Genomic DNA, 25943 nt, shown 5'->3' on the forward strand with positions numbered 1-25943 from the left:
TCTACCTATAGAGTTCTCTCTCTCTCTCTAATGATCTACCTATAGAGTTCTCTCTCTCTCTCTAATGATCTACCTATAGAGTTCTCTCTCTCTAATGATCTACCTATAGAGTTCTCTCTCTCTCTCTAATGATCTACCTATAGAGTTCTCTCTCTCTAATGATCTACCTATAGAGTTCTCTCTCTCTCTAATGATCTACCTATAGAGTTCTCTCTCTCTAATGATCTACCTATAGAGTTCTCTCTCTCTCTAATGATCTACCTATAGAGTTCTCTCTCTCTAATGATCTACCTATAGAGTTCTCTCTCTCTAATGATCTACCTATAGAGTTCTCTCTCTCTAATGATCTACCTATAGAGTTCTCTCTCTCTAATGATCTACCTATAGAGTTCTCTCTCTCTAATGATCTACCTATAGAGTCTCTCTCTCTCTAATGATCTACCTATAGAGTTCTCTCTCTCTAATGATCTACCTATAGAGTTCTCTCTCTCTAATGATCTACCTATAGAGTTCTCTCTCTCTAATGATCTACCTATAGAGTTCTCTCTCTCTCTAATGATCTACCTATAGAGTTCTCTCTCTCTAATGATCTACCTATAGAGTTCTCTCTCTCTCTAATGATCTACCTATAGAGTTCTCTCTCTCTAATGATCTACCTATAGAGTTCTCTCTCTCTAATGATCTACCTATAGAGTTCTCTCTCTCTCTAATGATCTACCTATAGAGTTCTCTCTCTCTAATGATCTACCTATAGAGTTCTCTCTCTCTCTAATGATCTACCTATAGAGTTCTCTCTCTCTCTCTAATGATCTACCTATAGAGTTCTCTCTCTCTAATGATCTACCTATAGAGTCTCTCTCTCTCTAATGATCTACCTATAGAGTTCTCTCTCTCTCTCTAATGATCTACCTATAGAGTTCTTCTCTCTCTCTAATGATCTACCTATAGAGTTCCTCTCTCTCTCTAATGATCTACCTATAGAGTTCTCTCTCTCTCTAATGATCTACCTATAGAGTTCTCTCTCTCTAATGATCTACCTATAGAGTTCTCTCTCTCTAATGATCTACCTATAGAGTTCTCTCTCTCTAATGATCTACCTATAGAGTTCTCTCTCTCTCTAATGATCTACCTATAGAGTTCTCTCTCTCTCTAATGATCTACCTATAGAGTTCCTCTCTCTCTCTAATGATCTACCTATAGAGTTCTCTCTCTCTAATGATCTACCTATAGAGTCTCTCTCTCTCTCTAATGATCTACCTATAGAGTTCTCTCTCTCTCTAATGATCTACCTATAGAGTTCTCTCTCTCTCTCTAATGATCTACCTATAGAGTTCTCTCTCTCTCTAATGATCTACCTATAGAGTTCTCTCTCTCTCTAATGATCTACCTATAGAGTTCTCTCTCTCTCTAATGATCTACCTATAGAGTTCTCTCTCTCTCTAATGATCTACCTATAGAGTTCTCTCTCTCTAATGATCTACCTATAGAGTTCTCTCTCTCTAATGATCTACCTATAGAGTTCCTCTCTCTCTAATGATCTACCTATAGAGTTCTCTCTCTCTCTCTAATGATCTACCTATAGAGTTCTCTCTCTCTCTAATGATCTACCTATAGAGTTCTCTCTCTCTCTAATGATCTACCTATAGAGTCCTCTCTCTCTCTAATGATCTACCTATAGAGTTCTCTCTCTCTAATGATCTACCTATAGAGTTCTCTCTCTCTCTAATGATCTACCTATAGAGTTCTCTCTCTCTCTAATGATCTACCTATAGAGTTCTCTCTCTCTCTAATGATCTACCTATAGAGTTCTCTCTCTCTCTAATGATCTACCTATAGAGTTCCTCTCTCTCTAATGATCTACCTATAGAGTTCTCTCTCTCTTCTCAATGATCTACCTATAGAGTTTCTCTCTCTCTAATGATCTACCTATAGAGTTTCTCTCTCTCTAATGATCTACCTATAGAGTTCTCTCTCTCTCTAATGATCTACCTATAGAGTTCTCTCTCTCTAATGATCTACCTATAGAGTTCTCTCTCTCTAATGATCTACCTATAGAGTTCTCTCTCTCTCTAATGATCTACCTATAGAGTTCTCTCTCTCTCTAATGATCTACCTATAGAGTTCTCTCTCTCTAATGATCTACCTATAGAGTTCTCTCTCTCTAATGATCTACCTATAGAGTTCTCTCTCTCTAATGATCTACCTATAGAGTTCTCTCTCTCTCTAATGATCTACCTATAGAGTTCTCTCTCTCTAATGATCTACCTATAGAGTTCTCTCTCTCTAATGATCTACCTATAGAGTTCTCTCTCTCTAATGATCTACCTATAGAGTTCTCTCTCTCTAATGATCTACCTATAGAGTTCTCTCTCTCTAATGATCTACCTATAGAGTTCTCTCTCTCTAATGATCTACCTATAGAGTTCTCTCTCTCTCTAATGATCTACCTATAGAGTTCTCTCTCTCTAATGATCTACCCATAGAGTTCTCTCTCTCTCTAATGATCTACCTATAGAGTTCTCTCTCTCTAATGATCTACCTATAGAGTTCTCTCTCTCTCTAATGATCTACCTATAGAGTTCTCTCTCTCTAATGATCTACCTATAGAGTTCTCTCTCTCTAATGATCTACCTATAGAGTTCTCTCTCTCTAATGATCTACCTATAGAGTCTCTCTCTCTCTAATGATCTACCTATAGAGTTCTCTCTCTCTAATGATCTACCTATAGAGTTCTCTCTCTCTCTAATGATCTACCTATAGAGTTCTCTCTCTCTAATGATCTACCTATAGAGTTCTCTCTCTCTAATGATCTACCTATAGAGTTCTCTCTCTCTCTAATGATCTACCTATAGAGTTCTCTCTCTCTAATGATCTACCTATAGAGTTCTCTCTCTCTAATGATCTACCTATAGAGTTTCTCTCTCTCTAATGATCTACCTATAGAGTTCTCTCTCTCTCTAATGATCTACCTATAGAGTTCTCTCTCTCTAATGATCTACCTATAGAGTTCTCTCTCTCTAATGATCTACCTATAGAGTTCTCTCTCTCTCTAATGATCTACCTATAGAGTCTCTCTCTCTCTAATGATCTACCTATAGAGTTCTCTCTCTCTAATGATCTACCTATAGAGTTCTCTCTCTCTAATGATCTACCTATAGAGTTCTCTCTCTCTCTAATGATCTACCTATAGAGTTCTCTCTCTCTCTAATGATCTACCTATAGAGTTCTCTCTCTCTCTAATGATCTACCTATAGAGTTCTCTCTCTCTAATGATCTACCTATAGAGTTCTCTCTCTCTCTAATGATCTACCTATAGAGTTCTCTCTCTCTAATGATCTACCTATAGAGTTCTCTCTCTCTCTAATGATCTACCTATAGAGTCTCTCTCTCTCTAATGATCTACCTATAGAGTTCTCTCTCTCTAATGATCTACCTATAGAGTTCTCTCTCTCTAATGATCTACCTATAGAGTTCTCTCTCTCTCTAATGATCTACCTATAGAGTTCTCTCTCTCTCTAATGATCTACCTATAGAGTTTCTCTCTCTCTAATGATCTACCTATAGAGTTCTCTCTCTTCTAATGATCTACCTATAGAGTTCTCTCTCTCTAATGATCTACCTATAGAGTTCTCTCTCTCTAATGATCTACCTATAGAGTTCTCTCTCTCTCTAATGATCTACCTATAGAGTTCTCTCTCTCTCTAATGATCTACCTATAGAGTTCTCTCTCTCTCTAATGATCTACCTATAGAGTTCTCTCTCTCTCTCTAATGATCTACCTATAGAGTTCTCTCTCTCTAATGATCTACCTATAGAGTTCTCTCTCTCTAATGATCTACCTATAGAGTTCTCTCTCTCTCTCTAATGATCTACCTATAGAGTTCTCTCTCTCTAATGATCTACCTATAGAGTTCTCTCTCTCTAATGATCTACCTATAGAGTTCTCTCTCTCTAATGATCTACCTATAGAGTTCTCTCTCTCTAATGATCTACCTATAGAGTTCTCTCTCTCTCTCTAATGATCTACCTATAGAGTTCTCTCTCTCTCTAATGATCTACCTATAGAGTTCTCTCTCTCTAATGATCTACCTATAGAGTTCTCTCTCTCTAATGATCTACCTATAGAGTCTCTCTCTCTCTAATGATCTACCTATAGAGTCTCTCTCTCTCTAATGATCTACCTATAGAGTTCTCTCTCTCTAATGATCTACCTATAGAGTTCTCTCTCTCTAATGATCTACCTATAGAGTTCTCTCTCTCTCTAATGATCTACCTATAGAGTTCTCTCTCTCTCTAATGATCTACCTATAGAGTTCTCTCTCTCTCTAATGATCTACCTATAGAGTTCTCTCTCTCTAATGATCTACCTATAGAGTTCTCTCTCTCTAATGATCTACCTATAGAGTTCTCTCTCTCTCTAATGATCTACCTATAGAGTTCTCTCTCTCTCTAATGATCTACCTATAGAGTTCTCTCTCTCTAATGATCTACCTATAGAGTTCTCTCTCTCTCTAATGATCTACCTATAGAGTTCTCTCTCTCTCTAATGATCTACCTATAGAGTTCTCTCTCTCTAATGATCTACCTATAGAGTTCTCTCTCTCTCTAATGATCTACCTATAGAGTTCTCTCTCTCTCTAATGATCTACCTATAGAGTTCTCTCTCTCTCTCTAATGATCTACCTATAGAGTTCTCTCTCTCTCTAATGATCTACCTATAGAGTCTTCTCTCTCTCTAATGATCTACCTATAGAGTTCTCTCTCTCTCTAATGATCTACCTATAGAGTTCTCTCTCTCTCTAATGATCTACCTATAGAGTTCTCTCTCTCTAATGATCTACCTATAGAGTTCTCTCTCTCTAATGATCTACCTATAGAGTTCTCTCTCTCTAATGATCTACCTATAGAGTTCTCTCTCTCTAATGATCTACCTATAGAGTTCTCTCTCTCTCTAATGATCTACCTATAGAGTTCTCTCTCTCTAATGATCTACCTATAGAGTCTCTCTCTCTCTCTAATGATCTACCTATAGAGTTCTCTCTCTCTAATGATCTACCTATAGAGTTCTCTCTCTCTAATGATCTACCTATAGAGTTCTCTCTCTCTAATGATCTACCTATAGAGTTCTCTCTCTCTAATGATCTACCTATAGAGTTCTCTCTCTCTAATGATCTACCTATAGAGTTCTCTCTCTCTAATGATCTACCTATAGAGTTCTCTCTCTCTCTAATGATCTACCTATAGAGTTCTCTCTCTCTCTCTAATGATCTACCTATAGAGTTCTCTCTCTCTCTCTAATGATCTACCTATAGAGTTCTCTCTCTCTAATGATCTACCTATAGAGTTCTCTCTCTCCAGTGTCTTTTCATTTTTCTTCTGAATTCATTGAGCCTTTATCTTCTCTCCTTTCCCTTCTTTTCTGCTCTTTTCTCTCCTTCCTTCCTTCCTTCCTTCCTTCCTTCCTTCCTTCCTTCCTTCCTTCCTTCCTTCCTTCCTTCCTTCCTTCCTTCCTTCTTTCCTTCCTTCCTTCCTTCCTTCCTTCCTTCCTTCCTTCCTTCCTTCCTTCCTTCTCTTTCAACCTTTGCATCATGGAGACTCTATGCTGCACCAGTGTAAGTAACTCTCGACTCTCTCTCACTATTTTTCAGTCTTTCTCTCACCCACCCTGTTCTGTATGTCTGTCTGTCCACTAGCTGGTACAGTAACACAAAGACCATCCTTGTTCAGTCCTCTCTCTCTCTCTCTCTCTCTCTCTCTCTCTCTCTCTCTCTCTCTCTCTCTCTCTCTCTCATTTTATCTGAGCCATCAGAATGTGGCAGCCCTGAGGGGAAACTGGCCCGACAGACACTAGCCCTCCCCTCCACTCTTCCCTTCCTCCCTTCCTCCCCTGCCTCTCTCCCTCCCTTGCCTCCCTCTCTGCCCAGCCTGGCCCAACGTGAACTGACTACTGAGTTGGATCTGTTGGTTCAGACCTGGTCCGGTTAGAGATTGAGGCCATTTTAATCTCTTCAAGAGATGAAAATCTCTGTTCACACTGAAACAGGATTTGATGAAAAGCATCTTTTGAACAAGACACAAGAGTTTTTATCTGTCAGATGGTGAGCGTGTGGGGCCTGACACAGTGAGATAGGACAGTGGGGCCTGACGCGGTGAGATAGGACAGTGGGGCCTGACGCGGTGAGATAGGACAGTGGGGCCTGGCGCGGTGAGATAGGACAGTGGGGCCTGACGCGGTGAGATAGGACAGTGGGGCCTGACGCGGTGAGATAGGACAGTGGGGCCTGGCGCGGGGAGAGAGGACAGTGGGGCCTGGCGCGGTGAGATAGGACAGTGGGGCCTGACGCGGTGAGATAGGACAGTGGGGCCTGACGCGGTGAGATAGGACAGTGGGGCCTGGCGCGGTGAGATAGGACAGTGGGGCCTGATGCGGTGAGATGGGACAGTGGGGCCTGATGCGGTGAGATGGGACAGTGGGGCCTGAAGCGGAGAGATGGGACAGTGGGGCCTGAAGCGGTGAGATGGGACAGTGGGGCCTGAAGCGCGGAGAGATGGGACAGTGGGGCCTGAAGCGCGGGGAGAGAGGGACAGTGGGGCCTGGCGCGGGGAGAGAGGACAGTGGGGCCTGGCGCGGGGAGAGAGGACAGTGGGGCCTGGCGCGGGGAGAGAGGACAGTGGGGCCTGGCGCGGGGAGAGAGGACAGTGGGGCCTGGCGCGGGAGAGAGGACAGTGGGGCCTGGCGCGGGGAGAGAGGACAGTGGGGCCTGGCGCGGGGAGATAGGACAGTGGGGCCTGACGCGGGGAGATAGGACAGTGGGGCCTGACGCGGTGAGATAGGACAGTGGGGCCTGGCGCGGGGAGATAGGACAGTGGGGCCTGGCGCGGGGAGATAGGACAGTGGGGCCTGACGCGGGGAGATAGGACAGTGGGGCCTGACGCGGGGAGATAGGACAGTGGGGCCTGGCGCGGGAGATAGGACAGTGGGGCCCGGCGCGGGAGAGATCATATCTTGTTGCAAGTATTTGCTTGTCAAACTCCTGATGCAATACCCCTCCCTCATTGCATCATTCCACACTGCACTGCTGGAACACCACATGTTGTGTTCCATGTTCACCTGGTCATGATGTCACACACAGTGTCACAATGTCACCTGAAATACTGTTGTCTTCACTTCACTCACTGTGTGTCAAATCTCCATCTCTGGTATATTCATGAGAAGCATCCATAGATGATTGTGTTGATACTGTATGATATATATCTGATAGGAAAGAGGATTATGGTTATGCTGGGGTGATGGGGAACAGACAGTTATTGTATCAGAGATACTGATTAGAAGTAGTTTTGTGACCAAGGGCTCAGATCCTGAAAGATGAAATAACCAAGGAGATCTGGATGGTACTGGCCAAGAGCTCTCGCTCTCTCTCTCTGGCGCTCTCTCTCTCTCTGTCTCTCTCTCTGGCTCTCTCTCTCTCTCTGTCGCGCTCTCTCTCTCTCTGTCTCTCTCTCTGGCTCTCTCTCTCTCTCTCTCTGGCGCGCTCTCTCTCTCTGTCTCTCTCTCTCTCTCTCTCTCTCTCTGTCTCTCTCTCTCTGGCTCTCTCTCTCTCTGTCTCTCTCTCTCTCTCTCTCTCTGGCTCTCTCTCTCTCTCTGGCTCTCTCTCTCTGGCTCTCTCTCTCTGTCTCTCTCTCTCTCTCTCTCTCTCTCTCTCTCTCTCTCTCTCTCTCTCTCTGGCTCTCTCTCTCTGTCTCTCTCTCTCTGTCTCTCTCTCTCTGTCTCTCTCTCTCTGTCTCTCTCTCTCTGGCTCTCTCTCTCTCTCTCTCTGGCTCTCTTTTTCTCACTCTCTCTCTGGCTCTCTTTCTCTCGCTCTCTCTCTGGCTCTGTCTCTCTCTCTCTCTGCTCTCTCTCTCTGGCTCTCTCTCTCTTTCTCTCTTTCTCTCCAGTTAAAAAGAGCTGGCCAAGTGTATCACATCTCTAGCACAAAGCTTTATTATTGTTTCACCCTCGTGTTTTATGATTTAAAAAAAATCTCATTCAGTGTGTAAAGAGTGGGGATGTGAAATGTCATTTAGGGTAATGGTCAGGACTTTTAAAGGTTGCCGTTAGAGTTATGCTTACATCTCCTGTTAGTTAGTGTTCTGTCCTGTCAATATTGATGCAGCAGTACACATCTCCTGTTAGTTAGTGTTCTGTCCTGTCAATATTGATGCAGCAGTACACATCTCCTGTTAGTTAGTGTTCTGTCCTGTCAATATTGATGCAGCAGTACACATCTCCTGTTAGTTAGTGTTCTGTCCTGTCAATATTGATGCAGCAGTACACATCTCCTGTTAGTTAGTGTTCTGTCCTGTCAATATTGATGCAGCAGTACACATCTCCTGTTAGTTAGTGTTCTGTCCTGTCAATATTGATGCAGCAGTACACATCTCCTGTTAGTTAGTGTTCTGTCCTGTCAATATTGATGCAGCAGTATCTCTTTGACATCTCCTGTTAGTTAGTGTTCTGTCCTGTCAATATTGATGCAGCAGTACACATCTCCTGTTAGTTAGTGTTCTGTCCTGTCAATATTGATGCAGCAGTACACATCTCCTGTCAGTTAGTGTTCTGTCCTGTCAAAATTGATGCAGCAGTACACATCTCCTGTTAGTTAGTGTTCTGTCCTCATTTTTGGTTTGGTTTTGTTTTGGTAGCGAGAGGGGAAAAACCGAACAAGATAAAGATCACTTCATCTTTTACGCAAACTAGTATTGAAATGATGTGTTGAATTCAAATGCAGCATTGACACATTACACTCAGTGAAGTGTGTTTTGTGTCTGTGGATGAAGATGGACATCCCAGTCTACTGTAAGAGGGCTGGCTGAGTATCAGAAGGTTTTGGTGATAGTAGTTATGGCGTCTCTTATGAGTAAATATCTGTGTTCTTTCCAGATGACTCCCAAGTCCAAGAGGAAAAGCATCCACAGTAGAATGCTCCGTCCAGTTTCTCGTGCCTTCGGTGAGTCTCCTCGACCAAGCAGACAGCTAGTATCAGATCAACGTTGTGACGTGTGGACCATGACAGATTGTTGTTGTGTTACTACTGCCTGTACTAGAAGCTGATAAATAATGAACTAGATAACATACCTCTAGTTTTAGGGTTCTGACAGAGAGCTGGTTTAGATAACACACCTCTAGTTTTAGGTTCTGACAGAGAGCTGGCTGTAGATAACATACCTCTAGTTTTAGGTTCTGACAGAGAGCTGGTTTAGATAACATACCTCTAGTTTTAGGTTCTGACAGAGAGCTGGTCTAGATAACATACCTCTAGTTTTAGGTTCTGACAGAGAGCTGGTTTAGATAACATACCTCTAGTTTTAGGTTCTGACAGAGAGCTGGTTTAGATAACATACCTCTAGTTTTAGGTTCTGACAGAGAGCTGGCTCTAGATAACATACCTCTAGTTTTAGGTTCTGACAGAGAGCTGGTTTAGATAACATACCTCTAGTTTTAGGTTCTGACAGAGAGCTGGTTTAGATAACATACCTCTAGTTTTAGGTTCTGACAGAGAGCTGGTTTAGATAACATACCTCTAGTTTTAGGTTCTGACAGAGAGCTGGTTTAGATAACATACCTCTAGTTTTAGGTTCTGACAGAGAGCTGGTTTAGATAACATACCTCTAGTTTTAGGTTCTGACAGAGAGCTGGCTCTAGATAACATACCTCTAGTTTTAGGTTCTGACAGAGAGCTGGCTCTAGATAACATACCTCTAGTTTTAGGTTCTGACAGAGAGCTGGTTTAGATAACATACCTCTAGTTTTAGGTTCTGACAGAGAGCTGGTTTAGATAACATACCTCTAGTTTTAGGTTCTGACAGAGAGCTGGCTCTAGATAACATACCTCTAGTTTTAGGTTCTGACAGAGAGCTGGCTCTAGATAACATACCTCTAGTTTTAGGTTCTGACAGAGAGCTGGTTTAGATAACATACCTCTAGTTTTAGGTTCTGACAGAGAGCTGGTTTAGATAACATACCTCTAGTTTTAGGTTCTGACAGAGAGCTGGTTTAGATAACATACCTCTAGTTTTAGGTTCTGACAGAGAGCTGGTTTAGATAACATACCTCTAGTTTTAGGTTCTGACAGAGAGCTGGTTTAGATAACATACCTCTAGTTTTAGGTTCTGACAGAGAGCTGGTTTAGATAACATACCTCTAGTTTTAGGTTCTGACAGAGAGCTGGTTTAGATAACATACCTCTAGTTTTAGGTTCTGACAGAGAGCTGGTTTAGATAACATACCTCTAGTTTTAGGTTCTGACAGAGAGCTGGTTTAGATAACATACCTCTAGTTTTAGGTTCTGACAGAGAGCTGGCTCTAGATAACATACCTCTAGTTTTAGGTTCTGACAGAGAGTTTTCTTCTTTTGTTTTATATAACTATGTTTTAGATAGAAGACATTTATAAATGCAGAAATTTGTTTTGTGAAGTGTGTTTCATGACATAGTGTTACTAGTAAGATAATAAACGTATGAACTAACTAAATATGATACACCTAAACTGCAAAATGCTTACTTATTCATAATTATCTCACCATGTACAGTATGTAATCCTCTGACCTGTCTATAACCTGCGACCTCTGATCTTGTAGAGATGGAGTTTGACCTTGACAAGGCCCTGGAAGATGTTCCTATCCACACAGAGGACCCTCCTGCACCTTCCCCTGCTCCTAGCCTCTCTAGGTTAGAGAAGAGACCGTCAGGGGCCATGGGAGAACTGCCCTCAGACGAGGCCAAGAAGCTGCAGCACTTCACCAAACTACGGCCTCGCAGGAACAAGAAGATGCAGTCCAGTAAGATACCGGTGAGTATCACCACTGTGAGTTACTGGTGGGATAATGAGCAGAACAGCACAGTCCATAAGGTAGATGTCAATGATTTAGTTCTAACAAGAACCCCAGAGTAAGAACCTTTGGCGTGAGTATGGGGTTTATTTTAGAACAAAGTTTTACTCTTGTTCTCAAACACACAACTAGCCCTTTCTTACTTTATAAAGTAGTTTATCTGTCATGTGTTATAACAACCCTGTATTGTCTTGGTGTTATAACAACCCTGTAGTGGTATGGTGTTATAACAACCCTGTATTGTCATGGTGTTATAACAACCCTGTATTGTTATGGTGTTATAACAACCCTGTATTGTCATGGTGTTATAACAACCCTGTATTGATATGGTGTTATAACAACCCTGTATTGGTATGGTGTTATAACAACCCTGTATTGTCATGGTGTTATAACAACCCTGTATTGGTATGGTGTTATAACAACCCTGTATTGGTATGGTGTTATAACAACCCTGTATTGTCATGGTGTTATAACAACCCTGTAGTGGTATGGTGTAATAACAACCCTGTAGTGGCATGGTGTTATAACAACCCTGTAGTGGTATGGTGTTATAACAACCCTGTAGTGGTATGGTGTTATAACAACCCTGTAGTGGTATGGTGTTATAACAACCCTGTAGTGGTATGGTGTAATAACAACCCTGTATTGTCATGGTGTTATAACAACCCTGTAGTGGTATTGTGTTATAACAACCCTGTAGTGGTATTGTGTTATAACAACCCTGTATTGTCATGGTGTTATAACAACCCTGTATTGTCATGGTGTTATAACAACCCTGTAGTGGTATTGTGTTATAACAACCCTGTAGTGGTATTGTGTTATAACAACCCTGTATTGTCATGGTGTTATAACAACCCTGTAGTGGTATGGTGTTATAACAACCCTGTAGTGGTATTGTGTTATAACAACCCTGTATTGTCATGGTGTTATAACAACCCTGTAGTGGTATGGTGTTATAACAACCCTGTAGTGGTATGGTGTTATAACAACCCTGTATTGTCATGGTGTTATAACAACCCTGTATTGTCATGGTGTTATAACAACCCTGTAGTGGTATGGTGTTATAACAACCCTGTAGTGGTATTGTGTTATAACAACCCTGTATTGTCATGGTGTTATAACAACCCTGTAGTGGTATGGTGTTATAACAACCCTGTAGTGGTATGGTGTTATAACAACCCTGTATTGTCATGGTGTTATAACAACCCTGTATTGTCATGGTGTTATAACAACCCTGTAGTGGTATGGTGTAATAACAACCCTGTATTGTCATGGTGTTATAACAACCCTGTAGTGGTATGGTGTTATAACAACCCTGTAGTGGTATGGTGTTATAACAACCCTGTATTGTCATGGTGTTATAACAACCCTGTAGTGGTATGGTGTTATAACAACCCTGTATTGGTATGGTGTTATAACAACCCTGTAGTGGTATGGTGTTATAACAACCCTGTATTGTCATGGTGTTATAACAACCCTGTATTGGTATGGTGTTATAACAACCCTGTAGTGGTATGGTATAATAACAACCCAGTAGTGGCATGGTGTTATAACAACCCTGTAGTGGCATGGTGTTATAACAACCCTGTAGTGGTATGGTGTTATAACAACCCTGTAGTGGCATGGTGTTATAACAACCCTGTAGTGGTATGGTGTTATAACAACCCTGTAGTGGCATGGTGTTATAACAACCCTGTAGTGGTATGGTGTTATAACAACCCTGTATTGGTATGGTGTTATAACAACCCTGTATTGTCATGGTGTTATAACAACCCTGTAGTGGTATGGTGTTATAACAACCCTGTATTGTCATGGTGTTATAACAACCCTGTAGTGGTATGGTGTTATAACAACCCTGTAGTGGTATGGTGTTATAACAACCCTGTAGTGGTATGGTGTTATAACAACCCTGTATTGGTATGGTGTTATAACAACCCTGTAGTGGTATTGTGTTATAACAACCCTGTATTGGTATGGTGTTATAACAACCCTGTATTGTCATGGTGTTATAACAACCCTGTAGTGGTATGGTATAATAACAACCCAGTAGTGGCATGGTGTTATAACAACCCTGTATTGGTATGGTGTTATAACAACCCTGTATTGTCATGGTGTTATAACAACCCTGTATTGTCATGGGGTTATAACAACCCTGTAGTGGTATTGTGTTATAACAACCCTGTATTGTCATGGTGTTATAACAACCCTGTATTTTTACTTCACAGCAAATCAGCAGCACCACGTCTCAGGACGGAGAGCAGAACGGCCTGCATGGAAGGGTTGATGAGGGGGTGGACGAGTTCTTCTCCAAGAAAGTCACCAAGATGGACTCGAAGTAAGTGTTACGACTCATCACTATGAAAAATTACTTGCTCTTTCAGTCCTCTTGCTCTTTCAGCCATGTTTATATTGAAAAGGTTAACTCTCTCGCTCTCTCTCTGTCTCCCACTCCCCTCTCTCTCCGTCTCTCACTCCTCTCTTTCGCTCTCCCTCTCTCTCTCACTCCCCCCTCTCTTCTTCCCCCTCCTTCCCCCTCTCAGACGTTCCCTAAAGACTTCAGACTCCCAGGATGGGGAGAAGAAGAAGAGTAAAGGAGGTTTCCTCAACCTCATCAAGTCTCGCACCTCCAAGTCTTCAGACAAAGACAAGTCAGAGAAGAACCAGTCTACCCCAGCTCCAGCCCAAACCCCAGCTCCAGTAACCACCGTCCCCGAGGGACCTTCCTCCCCTAAGGCCTCCCTGAAGAGCCAAGCTCCAGAACCACCAACCAAGGTCAAGGAGGCCAAGACCCAGCCCACCCATCCCAGCCAGCTCACCCAACCCCTGGACTGCAGCAGCAGCTCAGACCGGTCTGAGGAGCTCCGGACCCCAGACTCTATGGATGAGGTGTCAGATGGGGACAGTAAGGGTAGTCCCCAGGGGGGGAGGCGCTACGGGGTGCAGGTGATGGGGACTGGACTCCTGGCGGAGATGAAGGCCAAGCAGGAGAGACGGACCTTCGGATCACATAAGGTCAGTACTGGTGAATCAAAAGTAATATATTACTGTAACTACATCTGTCTGTACTGGTGAATCAAAGGTAATATATTACTGTAACTGTCTGTACTGGTTTATATACTGAACAAAAATATAAATGCAACATGCAACAATTTCAACTATTTTACTGAGTTATAGTTCATATAAGAGAATCAGTCCATTGAATTAAATGAATTAGGCCCTAATCTGTTGAAGCACCTTTGGCAATGATTACAGCCTGGAGTCTTCTTGGGTATGATGCTACAAGCTTGGCACACCTGCATTTGGGGAGTTTATCCCATTCTTCTCTGCAAATCCTCTCAAGCTCTGTCAGGTTGGATGGGGAGTGTTGCTGCACAGCTATTTTAGCAGGTTTTCATCAAGGATCTCTCTGTACTTTGCTCTGTTCATCTTTCCGTCGATCCTGACTAGTCTCCCAGTCGCTGTCTCTGAAAAACATCCCCACAGCATGATGCTGCCATCACCATGCTTCACCGTAGGGATGGTGCCAGGTTTCCTCCAGGCGTGACGCTTGGCATTCAGGCCAAAGAGTTCAATCTTGGTTTCATCAGACCAGAGAATATTGTTTCTCATGGTCTGAGAATCCTTTAGGTGCCTTTTGGCAAAGTCCAAGCGGGCTGTCATGTGCCATCTGTTGGCGGGATCATGGTGCTGGGCTGTATGGCTGGACCTAAGCCCAGTCACTCTGTTACACTACAGCACCACCTGCTGCTGGAAATAAATACAGCACAACACGTATTGTATGCTAAGAGCTAGCTGGGACGCTAAGTAGATAGGAGACAGTAACGTCCACAGTATTAGTAGGTTGATCTATAGTAGATGCTGTGACTGAACCCAGGGTTGTCTGTCTGTCTCCCCCAGGACCAGTATGACCAGTCGTCCAGTCCAGACAGCAGTGGCAGCGGTGAGTTCATCTCTACTGGCTTGTTTATGTTTACAGAGTGGGAATCACATGACGTGGGAGACTATATTTCCTGGACCACAGATGTGTATTGATTCACCCTGACTGCCTTTATTTAGACTGTCAAATTGAAGCTGATCTTGGACATGAACTCATGCATGTGTTTGCATGTGACCGTGACTGAAGGTAATGAAGTTTGTACAGTTAGTGACTGAACGAGAAGACTCGTTTTGTGAATGATTTGTGTGACTTGTTGACTTCTGTGTGTCCTGTGAATGGCCATGTGTGCCCGACTATATAGCCTCACTACTGTTATTTTATTGTTGCTCCTTAATTATTTGTTATTTATCTATTTTTTAATTTTATTTATTCATTTTTTACTTCAGTTTATTTCAGTGAATACTTTCTTAACACTTATTTTTCTTAAAACGGCATTGTTGGTTAAGGGCTTGTAAGTAAGCATTTCACTGTAAGGTCTACCTACACCTGTTGTATTCGGCACATGTGATAAATACCATTTTGATTTGATAATGTGTGTGCGCAGTGAAGGGCCAGCCTATCCCAACAGAGAGCAGGTCTCCAGGTGGCTCCAAGGCAGAGGGGGTGGTGCTGGTCGGCTCCCCAGAGAAGAGCCCTCGTGGTGGGGAGGCCAAACCAGAGACGGTCCCTAGAAACCGCATTACCTCCAGTTCCAGTCCTAAACCCCCTCTTCAGGGCACCAAGCCAGCCCTCGCTGCCCGACCCTCCATCCTTCAGAAGCCGCGCACCAGCAGTAGCAGGAGCATAGGTAGGCCTGTAATATGGAGCATTGAGATGTACCCATATACTGGATATTATTATATGCTTCCATTAGTATGGATAACAGCCAGGAGCATAGGTTGGCCTGTAATATGGGGCATTGAGATGTACCCATATACTGGATATTCTTATATCCTTCCATTAGTATGGATAACAGCCAGGAGCATAGGTAGGCCTGTAATATGGAGCAACGAGATGTACCCATATACTGGATATTCTTATATCCTTCCATTAGTATGGATAACAGCCAGGAGCATAGGTAGGCCTGTAATATGGAGCAACGAGATGTACCCATATACTGGATATTCTTATATCCTTCCATTAGTATGGATAACAGCCAGGAGAATTGGTAGACAGAGAAATTGGTACCAGCCAAAATGTTTTTATTTCATTTAAAATTACACTAACAAAACACACACAAAAACAGATGAACATTCTTTGTAATGCTTCTTAAACAGCACATGTGTTACTAGTAAGAAGTAACTAATGTGGTTGATTGAATATTGTTATTTTTTCCCCTTTAAGGGCGGGCGGTTACCGTGGTAGCGTGAAGTCAGTCATGTTAGTGCCTGTGAGATTGAGTCTGACTAGTAGAAGCGTTGTCTTCTCTTCTCTAGCTGTTGAAAGTCAAACACAGAAAAACAACATGGCTGGAGGGAATGTGTCACGTGCACCAGCTCTTCACCCCAGCCAGGCAGTGTTGCAGAGCGAGGTGGAAAAGCCTATATAGGATTTGTAGTTCTTTGACTTTGTGCAATTAATTTACCAGCTATGAAACAAAATGTCCCTAAATACTTTGAAAACAGCTACTGCAGCATTTATTTGACTATAAATGTGATCATACTTGACTATTTTTATTCCCAAATGCACTGTGGAGCCAACCACCCTCCACAGTGGCTGGTGAGACAGACTCACGTTTGGCAGGTGGTGTGTGGTAACTTCAGGCCCTGTTGGTAGAGTATGGAGCGTTTACATAACACAGATTGATACTGTATTTTTGTTTTATTCCTGTGGTATAGTGAACAGCCAGGAGCATAGATACAGATAAACAAAATATATATACATTTTATTCCTATGGTATGGAGGACAGGAGCATAGATACAGTATGGATCAGATAAACAATATATATATATATTATTCCAGTGGTATGGAGGACAGGAGCATAGATACAGTATGGATCAGATAAACAAATCAAATCAAATCAAATTTATTTTTATATAGCCCTTCGTACATCAGCTGATATCTCAAAGTGCTGTACAGAAACCCAGCCTAAAACCCCAAACAGCAAGCAAAGCATGTGAAAGAAGCACGGTGGCTAGGAAAAACTCCCTAGGAAAAACTCCCTAGAAAGGCCAAAAACCTAGGAAGAAACCTAGAGAGGAACCAGGCTATGAGGGGTGGCCAGTCCTCTTCTGGCTGTGCAGGGTGGATATTATAACAGAACATGGTCAAGATGTTAAAATGGTAAAATGTTCATAAATGACCAGCATGGTCAAATAATAATAATCATAGTAGTTGTCGAGGGTGCAACAAGCACGTCCGGTGAACAGGTCAGGGTTCCATAGCCGCAGGCAGAACAGTTGAAACTGGAGCAGCAGCACGGCCAGGTGGACTGGGGACAGCAAGGAGTCATCATACCAGGTAGTCCTGAGGCATGGTCCTAGGGCTCAGGTCCTCCGAGAGAAAGACAGAAAGAGAGAAAGAGAGAATTAGAGAGAGCATATTTAAATTCACACAGGACACCGGATAAGACAAGAGAAATACTCCAGATGTAACAGACTGACCCTAGCCCCCCGACACATAAACTACTGCAGCATAAATACTGGAGGCTGAGACAGGAGGGATCAGGAGACACTGTGGCCCCATCCGATGAAACCCCCGGACAGGGCCAAACAGGCAGGATATAACCCCACCCACTTTGCCAAAGCACAGCCCCCACACCACTAGAGGGATGTCTCCAACCACCAACTTACCGTCCTAAGACAAGGCCGAGTATAGCCCACAACGATCTCCGCCATGGCACAACCCAAGGGGGGGCGCCAACCCAGACAGGAAGACCACGTCAGTGACTCAACCCACTCAAGTGACGCACCCCTCCCATGGACGGCATGGAAGAACACCAGTAAGCCAGTGACTCAGCCCCTGTAAAAGGGTTAGAGGCAGAGAATCCCAGTGGAAAGAGGGGAACCGGCAAGGCAGAGACAGCAAGGGCGGTTCGTTGCTCCAGCCTTTCCGTTCACCTTCACACTCCTGGGCCAGACTATACTTAATCATAGGACCTACTGAAGAGATAAGTCTTCAGTAAAGACTTAAAGGTTGAGACTGAGTCTGCGTCTCTCACATTGGTAGGCAGACCATTCCATAAAAATGGAGCTCTATAGGAGAAAGCCCTACCTCCAGCCGTTTGCTTAGAAATTCTAGGGACAATTAGGAGGCCTGCGTCTTGTGACCGTAGCGTACGTGTAGGTATGTACGGCAGGACCAAATCGGAAAGATAGGTAGGAGCAAGCCCATGTAATGCTTTGTAGGTTAGCAGTAAAACCTTGAAATCAGCCCTTGCCTTAACAGGAAGCCAGTGTAGGGAGGCTAGCACTGGAGTAATATGATCAAATTTTTTGGTTCTAGTCAGGATTCTAGCAGCCGTATTTAGCACTAACTGAAGTTTATTTACTGCTTTATCCAGGTAGCCGGAAAGTAGAGCATTGCAGTAGTCCAGCCTAGAAGTAACAAAAGCATGGATTAATTTTTCTGCGTCATTTTTGGACAGAAAATTTCTGATTTTTGCAATGTTACGTAGATGGAAAAAAGCTGTCCTTGAAACAGTCTTGATATGTTCTTCAAAAGAGAGATCAGGGTCCAGAGTAACGCCTGAGGTCCTTCACAGTTTTATTTGAGACGACTGTACAACCATCCAGATTAATTGTCAGATTCAACAGAAGATCTCTTTGTTTCTTGGGACCTAGAACAAGCATCTCTGTTTTGTCCGAGTTTAAAAGTAGAAAGTTTGCAGCCATCCACTTCTTTATGTCTGAAACACAGGCTTCTAGCGAGGGCAATTTTGGGGCTTCACCATGTTTCATTGAAATGTACAGCTGTGTGTCGTCCGCATAGCAGTGAAATTGAACATTATGTTTTCGAATGACATCCCCAAGAGGTAAAATATATAGTGAAAACAATAGTGGTCCTAAAACGGAACCTTGAGGAACACCGAAATTTACAATTGATTTGTCAGAGGACAAACCATTCACAGAGACAAACTGATATCTTTCCGACAGATAAGATCTAAACCAGGCCAGAACTTGTCCATGAAGACCAATTTGGGTTTCCAATCTCTCCAAAAGAATGTGGTGATCGATGGTATCAAAAGCGGCACTAAGATCTAGGAGCACGAGGACAGATGCAGAGCCTCGGTCTGACGTCATTAAAAGGTCATTTACCACCTTCACAAGTGCAGTCTCAGTGCTATGATGGGGTCTAAAACCAGACTGAAGCGTTTCGTATACATTGTTTGTCTTCAGGAAGGCAGTGAGTTGCTGTGCAACAGCTTTTTCAATTTTTTTGAGAGGAATGGAAGATTCGATATAGGCCGATAGCTTTTTATAATTTCTGGATCAAGATTCGGCTTTTTCAAGAGAGGCTTTATTACTGCCACTTTTAGTGAGCTTGGTACACATCCGGTGGATAGAGAGCCGTTTATTGTGTTCAACATAGGAGGGCCAAGCACAGGAAGCAGCTCTTTCAGTAGTTTAGTTGGAATAGGGTCCAGTATGCAGCTTGAGGGTTTGGAGGCCATGATTATTTTCATCATTGTGTCAAGAGATATAGTACTAAAACACTTTAGTATCTCCCTTGATCCTAGGTCCTGGCAGAGTTGTGTAGACTCAGGACAATGGAGCTTTGGAGGAATACCCAGATTTAAAGAGGAGTCTGTAATTTGCTTTCTAATGATCATGATCTTTTCCTCAAAGAAGTTCATAAATTTATTACTGCTGAAGTGAAAGCCATCCTCTCTTGGGGAATGCTGCTTTTTAGTTAGCTTTGCGACAGTATCAAAAAGAAATTTCGGATTGTTCTTATTTTCCTCAATTAAGTTGGAAAAATAGGATGATCGAGCAGCAGTGAGGGCTCTTCGATACTGCACGGTACTGTCTTTCCAAGCTTGTCGGAAGACTTCCAGTTTGGTGTGGCGCCATTTCCGTTCCAATTTTCTGGAAGCTTGCTTCAGAGCTCATGTATTTTCTGTATACCAGGGAGCTAGTTTCTTATGACAGATGTTTTTAATTTTTAGGGGTGCAACTGCATCTAGGGTATTGCGCAAGGTTAAATTGAGTTCCTCGGTTAGGTGGTTAACTGATTTTTGTCCTCTGACGTCCTTGGGTAGGCAGAGGCAGTCTGGAAGGGCATCAAGGAATCTTTGGGTTGTCTGAGAATTTATAGCACGACTTTTAATGCTCCTTGGTTGGGGTCTGAGCAGATTATTTGTTGCAATTGCAAACGTAATAAAATGGTGGTCCGATAGTCCAGGATTATGAGGAAAAACATTAAGATCCACAACATTTATTCCATGGGACAAAACTAGGTCCAGAGTATGACTGTGGCAGTGAGTAGGTCCAGAGACATGTTGGACAAAACCCACTGAGTCGATGATGGCTCCGAAAGCCTTTTGGAGTGGGTCTGTGGACTTTTCCATGTGAAAGTTAAAGTCACCAAAAATTAGAATATTATCTGCTATGACTACAAGATCCGATAGGAATTCAGGGAACTCAGTGAGGAACACTGCATATGGCCCAGGATCAGATAAACAAAATATATATACATTTTATTCCTGTGGTATGGAGGACAGGAGCATAGATACAGTATGGATCAGATAAACAAAATATATATACATTTTATTCCAGTGGTATGGAGGACAGGAGCATAGATACAGTATGGATCAGATAAACAAAATATATATACATTTTATTCCAGTGGTATGGAGGACAGGAGCATAGATACAGTATGGATCAGATAAACAAAATATATATATATATTATTCCAGTGGTATGGAGGACAGGAGCATAGATACAGTATGGATCAGATAAACAAAATATATATATATATATATATCAGTGTATACGAATAGATACAGTATGGATCAGTATATATATATATATATATATATATATATATATATATTATTCCAGTGGTATGGAGGACAGGAGCATAGATACAGTATGGATCAGATAAACAATATATATACATTTTATTCCAGTGGTATGGAGGACAGGAGCATAGATACAGTATGGATCAGATAAACAATATATATATATTTTATTCCAGTGGTATGGAGGACAGGAGCATAGATACAGTATGGATCAGATAAACAATATATATACATTTTATTCCAGTGGTATGGAGGACAGGAGCATAGATACAGTATGGATCAGATAAACAATATATATACATTTTATCCTATGGTATGGAGGACAGGAGCATAGATACAGTATGGATCAGATAAACACAATATATATACATTTTATTCCAGTGGTATGGAGGACAGGAGCATAGATACAGTATGGATCAGATAAACAATATATATACATTTTATTCCAGTGGTATGGAGGACAGGAGCATAGATACAGTATGGATCAGATAAACAATATATATATATTTTATTCCAGTGGTATGGAGGACAGGAGCATAGATACAGTATGGATCAGATAAACAATATATATACATTTTATTCCAGTGGTATGGAGGACAGGAGCATAGATACAGTATGGATCAGATAAACAATATATATACATTTTATTCCAGTGGTATGGAGGACAGGAGCATAGATACAGTATGGATCAGATAAACAATATATATACATTTTATTCCTATGGTATGGAGGACAGGAGCATAGATACAGTATGGATCAGATAAACACAATATATATACATTTTATTCCAGTGGTATGGAGGACAGGAGCATAGATACAGTATGGATCAGATAAACAATATATATACATTTTATTCCTATGGTATGGAGGACAGGAGCATAGATACAGTATGGATCAGATAAACACAATATATATACATTTTATTCCAGTGGTATGGAGGACAGGAGCATAGATACAGTATGGATCAGATAAACAATATATATACATTTTATTCCAGTGGTATGGAGGACAGGAGCATAGATACAGTATGGATCAGATAAACAATATATATACATTTTATTCCAGTGGTATGGAGGACAGGAGCATAGATACAGTATGGATCAGATAAACAATATATATACATTTTATTCCTATGGTATGGAGGACAGGAGCATAGATACAGTATGGATCAGATAAACACAATATATATACATTTTATTCCAGTGGTATGGAGGACAGGAGCATAGATACAGTATGGATCAGATAAACAATATATATACATTTTATTCCAGTGGTATGGAGGACAGGAGCATAGATACAGTATGGATCAGATAAACAATATATATACATTTTATTCCTATGGTATGGAGGACAGGAGCATAGATACAGTATGGATCAGATAAACACAATATATATACATTTTATTCCAGTGGTATGGAGGACAGGAGCATAGATACAGTATGGATCAGATAAACAATATATATACATTTTATTCCAGTGGTATGGAGGACAGGAGCATAGATACAGTATGGATCAGATAAACAATATATATACATTTTATTCCTATGGTATGGAGGACAGGAGCATAGATACAGTATGGATCAGATAAACACAATATATATACATTTTATTCCAGTGGTATGGAGGACAGGAGCATAGATACAGTATGGATCAGATAAACAATATATATATATTTTATTCCAGTGGTATGGAGGACAGGAGCATAGATACAGTATGGATCAGATAAACAATATATATATACATTTTATTCCAGTGGTATGGAGGACAGGAGCATAGATACAGATAAACAATATATATATATATATATTATTCCAGTGGTATGGAGGACAGGAGCATAGGGGGGATACTAGGACACTATCTAGCCCCTGGATGTTAAAGATCTACAACTATCTAGCCCCTGGATGTTAAAGATCTACAACTATCTAGCCCCTGGATGTTAAAGATCTACAACTATCTAGTCCCTGGATGTTAAAGGTCTAGAACTATCTAGCCCCTGGAGGTTAAAGATCTACAACTATCTAGTCCCTGGATGTTAAAGGTCTAGAACTATCTAGCCACTGGATTTTAAAGATCTACAACTATCTAGCCACTGGATTTTAAAGCTGTTGAAAATCTAGAACTATCTAGCCCCTGGATTTTAAAGCTGTTAAAGATCTAGAACTATCTAGCCCCTGGATTTTAAAGCTGTTGAAGATCTAGAACTATCTAGCCCCTGGATGTTAAAGCTGTTAAAGATCTAGAACTATCTAGCCCCTGGATGTTAAAGCTGTTAAAGATCTAGAACTATCTAGCCCCTGGATGTTAAAGCTGTTAAAGATCTAGAACTATCTAGCCCCTGGATGTTAAAGATCTAGAACTATCTAGCCCCTGGATGTTAAAGCTGTTAAAGATCTAGAACTATCTAGCCCCTGGATGTTAAAGCTGTTAAAGATCTAGAACTATCTATCCCCTGGATGTTAAAGCTGTTATAGATCTAGAACTATCTAGCCCCTGGATGTTAAATCTGTTAAAAGATCTAGGGATAGTGTAATAGTAATATTCTGGGGCCTGAGGCTGGACACCTTCTGCCTTTCAATAGACCACAGATCTTCACCTGGGATGCCAACTAATCTGGCTTCCTGTCGCTGTCATCAACTACGTAAACAACAATAAATGACATATCTTAACCTGGACATTTAACACACACCTGTCCTGGTTTTGGGACAATAGAAACCTTGATGTAGTTCTGATACTGTTTCTCTTTCTGTCTGCCAGATGAGGTCTGTGACTCCCCTGGAGGGAATGTGTCTCCCAAGGGTGCAATGCTGCCTTACAGCCTGAAGAGGGTCCCCTTGGACAAGGACAAGGAGGGACAGGGCAGTCCTCTACTGGGGGGCACGGGGAGCAACAGAAACCCCTCTGCTCAGGCAGGTAGGTTACCTTTACCCATCCAGGTAGGAACACACCTAGTCACGCACTATCATACTTCCAGGTGTCGTTCATCACTTTGCGGTTGAGGAAGCCTGGAAGGAGAGGCTATTTAGCCCTAATGCGCAGGCCTCTGTTTCCCTCAAACTGTGTCTGTTCTCAGTAGAGAGAGAGATGTATCTGACAGCAGAATAGATTATCCTTACTGCATTGAAAAAATGCACAATCACAACTACAGCTACATTTTAACTCTTTTTTTGCTAAGTTTGCCGTTCCATCTTATTCCAAGTGAATAGTCTCATACAATGTCATTTTGGACGTAGCCTTTGTCTTGTAGATAGATATCATTAATCCTTCATAGATTACTGTTTTCCTCATAGATAGATAGGCTAGGATTTATCTCTGTGGTTTTCCTCATAGATAGATAGGCTAGGATTTATCTCTGTGGTTTTCCTCATAGATAGATAGGCTAGGATTTATCTCTGTGGTTTTCCTCATAGATAGATAGGCTAGGATTTATCTCTGTGGTTTTTCTCATAGATAGATAGGCTAGGATTTATCTCTGTGGTTTTCCTCATAGATAGATGGCTAGGATTTATCTCTGTGGTTTTCCTCATAGATAGATGGCTAGGATTTATCTCTGTGGTTTTTCTCATAGATAGATAGGCTAGGATTTATCTCTGTGGTTTTCCTCATAGATAGACTAGGATATATCTCTGTGGTTTTCCTCATAGATAGATAGGCTAGGATTTATCTCTGTGGTTTTCCTCATAGATAGATAGGCTAGGATTTATCTCTGTGGTTTTCCTCATAGATAGATAGGCTAGGATTTATCTCTGTGGTTTTTCTCATAGATAGATAGGCTAGGATTTATCTCTGTGGTTTTCCTCATAGATAGATAGGCTAGGATTTATCTCTGTGGTTTTCCTCATAGATAGATAGGCTAGGATTTATCTCTGTGGTTTTTCTCATAGATAGATAGGCTAGGATTTATCTCTGTGGTTTTCCTCATAGATAGATGGCTAGGATTTATCTCTGTGGTTTTCCTCATAGATAGATAGGCTAGGATTTATCTCTGTGGTTTTCCTCATAGATAGATAGGCTAGGATTTATCTCTGTGGTTTTTCCTCATAGATAGATAAGCTAGGATATATCTCTGTGGTTTTCCTCATAGATAGATGGCTAGGATTTATCTCTGTGGTTTTCCTCATAGATAGATAGGCTAGGATTTATCTCTGTGGTTTTCCTCATAGATAGATAGGCTAGGATTTATCTCTGTGGTTTTCCTCATAGATAGATAGGCTAGGATATATCTCTGTGGTTTTCCTCATAGATAGATAGGCTAGGATTTATCTCTGTGGTTTTTCCTCATAGATAGATAGGCTAGGATTTATCTCTGTGGTTTTCCTCATAGATAGATAGGCTAGGATTTATCTCTGTGGTTTTTCTCATAGATAGATAGGCTAGGATTTATCTCTGTGGTTTTCCTCATAGATAGATAGGCTAGGATTTATCTCTGTGGTTTTCCTCATAGATAGATAGGCTAGGATTTATCTCTGTGGTTTTCCTCATAGATAGATAGGCTAGGATTTATCTCTGTGGTTTTCCTCATAGATAGACTAGGATATATCTCTGTGGTTTTCCTCATAGATAGATAGGCTAGGATTTATCTCTGTGGTTTTCCTCATAGATAGATAGGCTAGGATTTATCTCTATCAACCTCCAGCTACGTACCCCCTCTAGCACCAGGGTCAGAGCACTCTGAAATGTTGTTTTTTGCCATCATTGTAAGCCTGCCATACACACACTATACGATACATTTATTAAACAGGAATGAGTGAGTTTTTGTCACAACCCGGCTCGTGGGAAGTGACAAAGAGCTCTTATAGGACCAGGGCACAAATAATTATATAATAATAATCAATCATTTTGCTCTTTATTTAACCATCTTACATATAAAACCTTATTTGTTTATCGACAATTGAGAATAACTCACCACAGGTTAATGAGAAGGGTGTGCTTGAAAGGATGCACATAACTGCAGTGTTGGGTTGGATGAGGCTCTCTTGTTCAGATATGGGTAAGTGGACTGGAGGCAGGGCATGAAAGGGATAATGAATCCAGTTGTTTGTGTCGTCCATTTTGGGAAAGTACCTGTGTAATTGCGCAGCCAGCTCGCACATTTGACATTGTCCGTAAACTTGAGTTAATTTGCACACAAAAAATCATACAATGATGGAAAGACCTGTGTGTTGTCCTTGTTCCAACTTCTTAATCATAGCCTCAATTT

The 25943-nt window shown here is 41.6% G+C and overlaps 1 protein-coding gene across 5 annotated transcripts in view; it reads left to right on the top strand.

Moving 5' to 3' along the window:
* The window catches only part of LOC106598556 (F-actin-uncapping protein LRRC16A), a 294757-nt gene that overhangs the window by 261885 nt on the left and 6929 nt on the right, over positions 1–25943 (top strand). For all 5 annotated transcript variants that reach the window (XM_045719317.1, XM_045719314.1, XM_045719318.1 and 2 more), the window contains 7 exons: positions 8921–8987; positions 10617–10828; positions 13094–13203; positions 13409–13880; positions 14766–14808; positions 15350–15592; positions 23501–23656. In XM_045719317.1, coding sequence (XP_045575273.1) covers positions 8921–8987; positions 10617–10828; positions 13094–13203; positions 13409–13880; positions 14766–14808; positions 15350–15592; positions 23501–23656 — 1303 coding nt within the window. The remainder of the gene's footprint in view (positions 1–8920; positions 8988–10616; positions 10829–13093; positions 13204–13408; positions 13881–14765; positions 14809–15349; positions 15593–23500; positions 23657–25943) is intronic.

This window comes from Salmo salar, chromosome ssa05, assembly GCF_905237065.1.
Source record: "Salmo salar chromosome ssa05, Ssal_v3.1, whole genome shotgun sequence".
Lineage (NCBI taxonomy): Eukaryota > Metazoa > Chordata > Actinopteri > Salmoniformes > Salmonidae > Salmo > Salmo salar.